General features: G+C 52.0%; 2 protein-coding genes across 2 annotated transcripts; one reads left to right on the top strand and one right to left on the bottom strand.

Moving 5' to 3' along the window:
• Positions 1–7360: 7360 nt before the first annotated feature.
• Triagg1_1841 (uncharacterized protein) lies at positions 7361–8175 on the bottom strand (the record flags this gene model as incomplete). Its single annotated transcript, XM_062895956.1, has 2 exons — positions 7361–7944; positions 8022–8175. The coding sequence occupies 2 exons, from the start codon at positions 8173–8175 to the stop codon at positions 7361–7363; spliced, it is 738 nt and encodes a 245-aa protein (XP_062759380.1).
• A 515-nt stretch (positions 8176–8690) lies between these two features.
• Triagg1_1840 (uncharacterized protein) lies at positions 8691–10139 on the top strand (the record flags this gene model as incomplete). The annotated part of the gene is made up of 1 exon (XM_062895955.1): positions 8691–10139. The coding sequence occupies one exon, from the start codon at positions 8691–8693 to the stop codon at positions 10137–10139; it is 1449 nt and encodes a 482-aa protein (XP_062759379.1).
• Between the last annotated feature and the right edge of the window lie 84 nt (positions 10140–10223).

The raw sequence follows: 10223 nt of genomic DNA, 5'->3' as shown, positions 1-10223 counted from the left end.
CCCCCCCTGGTCCGCCCCGAGGAAGAAAAAGAAAAAAGAAAAAAAGAAAAAAGAAAAAATAATCGACGATCTAATCTCGCGCAGAGGCGACCGCTCATGTGAGAGGCAAGACCTCTGGGACGTCCCTCTCGGAGATGACTCCGAAGGGTCGCGTTGATTTGCGCTCTTGGGAACCCGAGGGTAGCATTTTCTCGCTCGCTGTGCTTGCCTGTTTGAACTCCTCCCCAGAAAAAAAAAAGCAAAGATAGCAAAGGGCACGAAAGAATTTGACAGGTCTCATGCATGATGACTTGTAAGAAATGTCTTGCTTTTTTTTCTTCTTTCCTTTTTTTCGGTGCGGTTGCGCGCAGGATTCTTGTGTTACAGTTGTCTCTTTATTGTTTTCCTTTTTCCGCTTTTGCTGCGGGTTGGCAAAATGAGCCTGGCATGGGCCGTCTTTGTCTCACCCAGCAGGGCGGTTCGGAAAAAAAAAATTGCTGCATGATTCAAGTTGCCCACAATGAGAATCCCTTCGGGTATTTTTCTTCTTCTTTTTTCTTGTGGTCCTTGGGTGTATGTACGAGTACACAGCATGTATGCACGGAGGACCTTCCCTTGCTGTTTAGATTGTGCGATGCAAGGTCAGAGATGAGGCCTCGAGATGCAGCAGAGCTGACCGACTCCATGCTTTTGTGGCGGGCAACAAATGATGCCTGTTCTGTACCGTCGAGGTACGAAGCGAAGCGGCGCTCGTACCAGGTACAGGGTCGTCCTGCTTTACCGCATTTTTGGCTCGGGTTATCTTATCACCAGGCCCGGCCATTCAAAATTGGCTCTCCAGGTTCCTGCATGGCAACTCGACGTGCAGCCGGTCTGAGAACATCTTCCCCACGCTGAGCGTCTGTGGCTGGTTGGCCAGCTTTTTTGCTCATTACATTAGCCGGTGTACTCTGGCAAGCCCATTCGATGTTTGTAATCATGCATATATATCGTCCCCCGTACCGTACATACAGCGCGTATTACAAATTGGAGTTAGTCCCAGCATTGGACCGTAACTGTACGAGTACAGTGCATACGGCTAAAATGAGCGAGGGATCAGCATTGGAGTGTTAATTAAACCACCTTTTCCTTCTTGGCCGTGTATCGAATCGACGCGCCACGGCAGCGAGGCGCTCCGGGCCCGATCCCCATATTGTCCTCTGTGACGTGTGCAGCTTCGTTAGAGGCACCAAAGTTGCTGCTGGAGCCAGCGCTAACACGAGGCTCGTGCCGTTCCTGCTGACTACGAGTAGTGGGAGAAAACGGCTCAGACTAGATTTTAGCACTTGATGGATGATGAAAGACCCAGAAAAATGAGGAAAAAGAAACTTGCCAAAGGGTCCGTGATTCCAAGTCGACGTCAAGCGTAAGACGCCATCAACTGGTACAAGGTAAGTAGGTACCTCAGCCATCAAGCATTACATAATAGCAGCAGCACCGGTACAAGTCGACATGTACCTCCCGTCTTTTCAGCTCTGTACCGCGCTTGGCCGGTAACTTACCTGTAACTTTGGTCCTACCAATAACCTCTGTCAACTTACTAAATCTCTGTGCTTCCCCCCCACTCCTCATCACAGCTTGTTCGAGATATACAGACCAAGCCATCATCGAGTACGAGGTCCGATCTGTCAAGCGTGCCAATCTGTCTTTAGAGGCGGGTTTCGCAAGTCATCCGACACACCTCCTCAGCTCCCCCCACAGTTGAGGTTTTTTTCTTCTCTCCCCTCTTTGTGCTTGCTTTTAGCTTAAGCCTACTTTTTGCTTCTCCCAAGGGCCAAGCGAGAGAGCAGGAGGAGCAATTGAACGAGGGGGTTGATCGCCAAAGAGCTCGCGGGGGCCAAAGCAAACGAATCGACCCAGGGTAGCATGGCGACGGCGCCGTTAGCAACATCGCCAAGTCAAATCGCGCAGCTCCAAGGACACGGGCTTGGGTCGGCCGAATCCTTTCATGGGGTTCAACCCTCGCATCCGAGCCCATCCTGCCATCTCTTGTCTTGTCTCTTGTCGTAACGAGGAGGTCATGGTTTCCCGCAATGTCACCTCCTTCACACTGGATTGGGTTGCTCGTCGGAAAATATGCTAGGGTCCAGAGATTAGGAGAATGTGACATGTCAGCTGTTGTCGAAGCCGTTGAATGCAAAAAGACTCAATTTTAAAATTTGCATCTCGACAGAATACGGCTGGGTGCGCTAGCGGCATCACCAAGTTCTTCGACCCTGTCTCTTATCCTTACACAAGTGACAGTTTCGCCTGTGTAAGCGCCATATGTCATATCTGACAGCTGATAGCAGGATTCTGCCGAAAGCGAAGGGGAGACAAGAGATGAAGAGAGAATGGACAAGGCATATGGACCCCCTCTCGTTAACTCTCTTCTCTTCTCTTGTCTGTTTCTTCCCTCTTCCTCTCCGCGTTTTGGAGGCTTGCCATCATATCATGGTTTCCGCTGCGTAAGTGGGGGCTAGCTCTTTTGCCCAGCATCGTATTGAGGATGCTTCTTAGCTCAAGGCAACATTACCTTGGCCATTTGTCTTCATGATTCCATTGTGAACTAGCCGCCACGACCGCGCCGCGGATACGAAATCGTCGGCGGTCGCGGCTACTGGCACGGTACTAGTAGTACTGCCAGTATGGCAACATCTGGCGAATCGCCTCCCTTGCCATATCGCTTATAGGCTTTGTCGACTGGGTTTCTGGTGGTTCGGCATGGGGGTACACTGTTCGACCTCGTCATCAGACGTGGATGGACGCCGCGACGACGACACGACGTTGGTTTTGGCATCCAATAGAGCCACGCGCTACGGCCACACGCACGTGAAAGACCTTTATCCAGCTGGAACAGCCCGCGGGAGCCCGGAGCCGCAGTGACTTGGACGTGGGATGCTCATTGCCAAGTTTGTCGGTCGGTGAGAACAAGCATCCGACTACAGCAGGTTCTCATTGAGAGGGTGAAACGTGCTCAGCAGATTGACTGACGTTCCCCTCCATGCCTTTACGAGTACACGACCGTCTCCCGTGCGTCGTGTAGCGCACGGGCTGTGGCTCCTGGTTTGACAGCATGGACACGGGGCGTCACAACCAACAGCGAATGGTTTGCTGCCGATCTGTACTCCGTATCGAGTGACAGGTGCCGCTTACAGGAGTTGGGGCAGATGCTCCCATTACGAATACACGCCGAACTTGTGCGGTTCCTCTGTCAATCACGGCAGGTAAATCGGAGCCTTTAATTTAAAAAAGCTGGATTGCCGTACCGAGTCTAGGTGTCCCCCAGCCTCTTTGGCTTACCGAACGAGTGTCACGTATCATGAAGGAAGGACCCTAATCCGACCCCAGCGTGCTAAACCAGCAAAGTTGAGATCCTACTATGCACTTCCCACGTTTTGCATGGCTCCATCTCTGCCGTAGGGCACGTGGACGATCTACGTATGCGAGCACGGCAAGTGTCCGTACACCGGCCTCTCTGCGTGGAAAGCATCTCTTAAAAGAAGGAGGTTGATGAAGAAAAAAAAGGGACCGTCACTGGCCAAGGACTGAATGTGGTCATGACAGGGCGGAAGATGCATCTTATGCCAAGATTCTGGACCATCCAACGGGCCAGGGTCCATTCAACAAGGTACAACTCCGAATGGGAAAGCCTGTTGATTAGTGGACGAGGGTATTTGCCTACCTGTCGATATACCAACAAGGTACGTACGAAGTAGAAGATGGAGCAGTATCTGCATGACGGCGTACAAAAGAGATTTCCTCAACGCCTCTCAGAGTGCATGAGTATACCCGAAGGGAGCTCTCTGCCGCCTCTTTGTTTCATCTAGCTATGGAGTGGTTCCCTCGGCATACTGAACTCGAACCCGAACAGGTTCACTGTCTTTGTTCACCGCAGTCGTAAGCTTTCTTTCAAGGGACATCCCAGATACGCTGTTGGTGATGGGCTAGTACAAAATCACCCGAATGTGACAGGGCGGTGTCTGTACTCTCTTGCTGACATGCACTTGTACGAGTACAGGTGTGAACGATATCATTTTTTCCTTTTGTCTCTAGGCTGCGTAGGGGCCAACCGCTCTCGGCTCTCTTCTCCAGCAATTTGCCTTATTTTTTCTCGGGTCAAATTTTTTTTTTGCTGGGTTTGATTTGTTTTGTGTTAAATTACGGCTCAATCAACGGAGTACGGAATAGACGGTTAGTTGGAGCGAGTTCATTGTCAGATTGACGAATTTCTGCTTTGGTCGACGAAGACTTTACTGCGAATGGAAGTCAAAGATCCATGTCGAAAAAGAAGATTCTTTCAGGCTTCCCTGTCAGATACCCAGAAAGACGAAATTACTCTTAACCTTTTGGTGTGGAGAAACGGGTTGGGATCCAAGAACACAAGAACCGGGTACAGGACGGAACCCAGGTCCTGGGTGCTGGTTCGGAGCAATTGGATACCTGACATGTATGTAGTTATACGCGCTCCTTCGGAGCATACAAGTACAGCCTAAGCTGGCCCTAGTGGAGCGGATAGAAGGGGACCAGGGGAGGGGGAAGGATGAAGACCAAAAATACGATGACCGAAAAACGAAACATGGTGAGATGGGCTGGTTTAGTGTTTTTGGTAAAGTTATTGTTCCCGAGCACAGCGGCTATTCGGGTACCTTTGAAAGTTGGTATTGCACCGTATCGAAACCCACGGGATTCCAACGGACAACCGTTGAGTTTTGATGGTTCTAAGTGGCTTGGGACTAAGATGGACTACGACCCCAGTCGAGCGTATCCTTGGGCTGCCACACCTTGACAAAGTTGGCCGATAATAGGCGGAGAGGCTCCCAGCCTGGTGTTGTGGTATGATGTGAGTTTCAAAATCAGGCTGCACAGAAATAAGCCTCGCTTGAACGCATGCAGTACATTGATATTGGACGTTTTTGTCTCTTTTTCTTTTTACTGTCTCCCCATTTCTGTGATGAAGTCTAGATTTTGGAGGTGAGAAGTTGACGAGCCAGCTCTGGGGGTGAGTGAGAGAGAGAGCGTGGGGCAAATGCGAGGTGAGATTTGACTGACAGCGACCAACAAACGGAAACGGTCACTGATCCGGTCTCTTGACCGGGGCACGGCGTTCTGTTTCGAGATGTGACTGGTTTTTGGCGTTGTGAGATGTGTTTCCTTCTCTCTCTTCTCTCTTTTGCCTTGTTTTTTTTAATATGTTGGTTTCAGTCTACTACACTATACTTGCACCCAGAGCGCAGATCCGTGAGGCACGCGTGACGCTGGATTTGGGCATATGGCTCCCGTCTCTTTCTTTTTGGTTGTGTGGAGAAGGACGGCGAATGCCGTATTATCAAGCACTTTTGATTTCGGGCTGCCGGTTTTATTTTCCCTTCTTCTTCTTATCTCGAGTCATTCGCCTTGAAGACAAGAACAAGCACAAGTACAAGTGTTACTGTCATAACCCATGACACGCGAAATGTGTGTTACGTCCCAAGCGTGGTGAAGTGAAGTGAACTGGACTCCCGCAGCAACTTCGGTCAACGACAAGCTCTTTCTACCCACATAAGAAGCATGGCCGCGTGATTAGCCTCGCCCATCGTGCATTCGGTCTGCATGCAGGTAGGCGGGCCAGCCATTATCGCTTCTTTCTTGGGTGTGTCTATTATACAGCGGTAGCAGTTATCATCCCCAGACCCAACCGGGCAGTTCTTCGCGAGGGTGTGCAGGGGGGTGTTAACGGAGCTTTTGGACCTCCCGACTCTCTCTCTATCTCTGTCAAGTGTACGAGTACTCGGCGTTGGTTGTTTTTGTTTTGCTTTGCGTCATGTTGTATAAGTCTCTCTTCTCTTTCTTGATTCTTTATTTGCTTTTTGGGCAAAGAGATCGTCACGGCAAGCGCATTGGGCCGCAAGCTCGTGACGCATGTCGATCATTTGCCGCATTTCATCCCGTCATTTGCTTTTTTTTTTTCTTCTTTTCTTCCCGTGAGGCTGGCCCGGCCCCAAGCCAATGCGGCCTCACGGGAGACCACTGGACAAGGAGACGGGACGGCTCGTTTATTTGGCACGTCACATGCACTTGCTAATGTACTCCGTACATGAGAGACAAAAAGGAAAAAGGGAGAAAAAAAAAAAAGCAAGCCACATGCGCAACTCTGAAGCAGATCCTTTCGGTTCCGGTGCCAGTCTTGGGGGCTTTTTTCTTCTTTGTTTCTTTGGCGGCACCCCCTCCGGTGGTTTGGGAACGGGACGAGCCAGCTCGCATCAAGTGTTAGTTGCAACCTAAAGTCAGTCCACATTTTGGGAGTTTCGAGTTTTGGTGTTTGCATTGCGCTTTCGTCCCGGGGCTCGCTCGGTAGATGATGCCTAAGATGTATTGGGGATACCGAAGAAAAAATAAAGGTCTGTACTAAAGGGAACCGTGTGATGCTCTTTAGACTGACTCCTTGCATACTTGTGAGATGAATATACAAGCACATGTCAGATGTGAGTTGTAAGCTGCTGTAGATGCCAAGGTAAATTACGGAGCTGGACCACCTGCTTCTTGGACCAAGAGAAAATACGCGTGAATCTATTATTGTACTCGTACATACATCTCTTCCCCTTAAACTGCTTCGTCAGGTCTTTGTTGCGAAGCGGTACGTACTGACCCGTTCTGTACACCGTATTTGTATTCGGCTGGCAATCTAGTTCCACATATAATGCAACATTCAAGGCTCCGTCACTTGGGAGAACCAACAACCACTCCTGATGGGCATTCCAGCGGCATATCCTCGTTGCAAATACGACGAGATTGTGTCGAAATACTGCTTCACTGGATGGGAATGCCATGATACGGCTGTATCAGTCCTAGTGATACAGATTGCGTATATTTCAATAAAGGTAAAAAATAGGCCCCGTCATCACCTAGCCCCCGTTGCGCTGGGTACGCCTGTTCAAATGAATTCATCGAGCTGTAATCAGTACGTGTATCATATTATTAGTCGAGCCACCGAGGTGCTCTGTAGAGTGTGATCCATCATGCAGTAACTATTCCGGATTCTTCTCGTGCTGGAGCCAACAGTTTACCCCGGGGGTCCTTTTGAGCAACATAATCTCTTCGCATCGGCAGTGAGAGCTGTTTTGGTGTTCTAGGCATAACTCGTCATTTCCTGCCTTGGCCTTCACCAAACAGCAGCATCGCTTGACTGGATGAGGCAACGGGGCCAGGTGCATCTTCGAAAATACGGACTTGTTTCGGCACTTGGACAGTTGGCTTCCCCTCAGCGAGAACCGACTTGGGATAAAGGGATGGCTCTTATTTGCGCTGAAAATCAAGATTTTTCCACGGCAGAGTCCCTGCAGAGTGACAATCTCATCATAGCAATACCGAGCCAACGTTACAATTAGTCGTCATCTGCTTTCGCAAGCTTTCTTCGTTTCCGCCCCGGCTGTCGGGGCCTGGAGTCTTCATGGCCCACCACAGAATCACCGCCAGAGTCCTGCGCCGCACTGCCTCCTTGCCACTCCTGCTCACCGCTGCCGTCGTCATGATTATCCTGGGCGTCGCCCTCAGTGAAGACGAGATGGCCTCGTCGACCTAGAACCTCTCGCCCCGCCTCCTCCAGCAGGATACCCAGTGCCAACAGCGCCGTCTCATCCATGCTACGCTCATCCAAATTACGCCCACTTTCGAGCACCCGTTGGTTGCGGTTCAGGGCTCCGTAGAATTCGGATGAGTACTCGTGAATGGCCTTGAGAAGATCGCTCTGTGGCAAGACGCCCTGGCCGCCGTTGGGCAGCTCCCAGTCGTGCGCGCGGTAGATGTCATGCTCTGCATAGCGTTCCGGAGCGTCCTTGCGGCGAAACAAGACATCATCTGGAGCAAGCTTGAAGCCATCTCGCGCCGATCGTTGGTCGACGATCCCGGGCTGAAATTTCCTCTGGTCCGGGCCCTCATCTCGCAACACTCCATCATAGGTGACCCTTCCTTGCATACGGTCAATTTCACGTGACGGTGATTTCCAAACTGCCGGGAGAGGCTCATTTCGGATCCCTTTAGCTTACCTGCAACTGCGTCGTATACGGTAGCCAGCATGCGCTGACCCTGGCGACGGCTGCCCTGGGACGGCTGCGGCACGGGCGGCGAGTCCCCGATGTCGGCAGCTCTGTCGGCAGCTCTGGGAGCAGATGACTGCATGTATTCATCTGTAGAGTCCATGGTTTTCCTTTGTCCTCCGTGGAAGGATTTTCCCGTCCTTTCTCACCTCACCCTTGGCCTGTGCTTTTTTTGATGTGCACCTAGTCGGGACGATCCCTTGCCCCCGTCCTCACTCACGGGTTGCAAAGTGGCGCAAAAAGACAACTAAGCCGTATCGAGCAGACCATGGCAGCTGTACATGGGACCGGCTGGGGGCAATGAAGAGGAAAAGCAGCCGTTGTTGGCGGCAGTTGAAGCGTCGTTGACAGATGAAAATAAAAGATTATCGTCAAAAGAAAGTTTGCGCGTGGAGCGGTACTAGCACCAATAGCATTTGTGGGGTTAGCCTCTGACCGCCCAGCTGGTGACATCACCCACGCAACTTGTGACATGTGCTCCATGCGTTTTGACTCAATCTCAACTTCACGCTCAACGCAACAGTGCTGCTATTAGCGCTACGTAGCTGCTGTATAACTCCAAGAGACGGCATCTATCTCAGCAATCTGCCTGGACGGTTGGCGAGGACCCTCAGATGAATGCAGTCTCGTCTGCTGGCCCGCGAAGTGGGTGATCTGCCTTGTCGCGACTTCACCCGGATCGTTGCATCTCAGCTTCTGCGTTCCTTTGAACCAGCACCTCAACACCGCTTCAACGGCGAGGCTACCCTGTCCAACAATGATCAGCAGACCGAATTGGAGGACCGGCCGCACAGGCTTCGCGCTCACGGCGTAGGGGTGAGCGGTCTTGCCCTGGAGAAGTTTGACGGCCGCATCCTGCTGTCTGGTGGTGCAGACGGGTCTATCAAGCTCTGGGACCTGGAGAGCTGCCCCAGCCCGTACGAAACTCGCACCTTTCGCCCCGTAGGATCCATCACTCGGTCTACGGGAGGTCCCAGAAGTGGAGGCCATAGCCACGGCATCACGCATCTGGCCTTCTACCCTTTCGACCCCGATGCCTTCCTCTCTAGCTCCTACGACAAGACACTGAAGCTGTGGGCCACTTCACGAGCAGCCTTGTCTGCCGAGTTCGACCTCAACGCCACCGTATATTCCCACGCCTCCAGCCCAATAGCAGGTCACCTGCTTATCTCGTGCGCCACCCAGCACTCCAATGTCCGGCTCGTAGACCTCAAGTCGGGATCCGCTGTCCAGGCCCTCGTTGCCCACGGTGGTCCAGTTCTCAGCACGGCGTGGAGTCCTCGCCATGAACACATCCTCGTCAGTGGCCACGCAGACGGCAAGGCCCGCATATGGGATATCCGGCGGGCTGGTGGCGTTATAGCACAGCTCGATCAGGAAGATTCTCTGGGCATCGTGCATCGTTTCCGGCACGCCACGGCGTCTGGGTCCGACTGGGGTGGCATGCCGCATTTTCGTGTCTCAGCCCAGGCCCACGACGACGCTGTCAACGGGCTGCAATGGACCGACGATGGGAGGTACATTGTGTCGGCTGGGCTTGACCGCCGCATCAGAGTTTGGGATACCGATACAGGAGCCAACACGCTTGCCAGCTTTGGGTCTATCGTGCAGAACCAGCACGCTAAAACTGCAAGTTTCCTGGTCACTCCGTCAGGTCTCTCCACGGGTCACCAGCTTCTGGTCTGGCCGAACGAACAAGAAATCCTCCTACTGGACCTCCACGACGGAACCGTGGTCAGTCGCCTTCGAAACCCCGGCTCAACGCTCTCTACGGGTCCTCGAGGCAGTGAAACGGGGCGGAACCGCATTACAAACATTGCATGGCGTAGTACAGGGGGTGGCAATGGACAAATTGGACCGGCCATGGGAGGTGGCAACTCGATCGGAGCTATTTACAGTGCCCATTTGGATGGACAGATACGAGCATGGATGCCGCAACTCCCCGGTCCAGAAGATGCAGACGAAGATGAAGAGGCTGGCGTGGATGAGCAAGTAAAGCAAAGAAAGAGGAAGGCTATTGAGAACGCATATAGAAGCCTCATGGGTAAAGAGATTACGTTTACCTAGCCGTACCTGACTTGTAAATATGAAAAAGTCCACACACATGCTAGAAAAGTGAATCAATGTAGATAATCAAACTCCGTGCTGTCT

Source organism: Trichoderma aggressivum (genome assembly GCF_033847375.1).
Source record: "Trichoderma aggressivum f. europaeum strain CBS 100526 chromosome Unknown scaffold_004, whole genome shotgun sequence".
NCBI lineage: Eukaryota > Fungi > Ascomycota > Sordariomycetes > Hypocreales > Hypocreaceae > Trichoderma > Trichoderma aggressivum.
The sequence above is the reverse complement of the archived record's forward strand: the minus strand, read 5'-3'. Positions and strand labels throughout refer to the sequence as shown.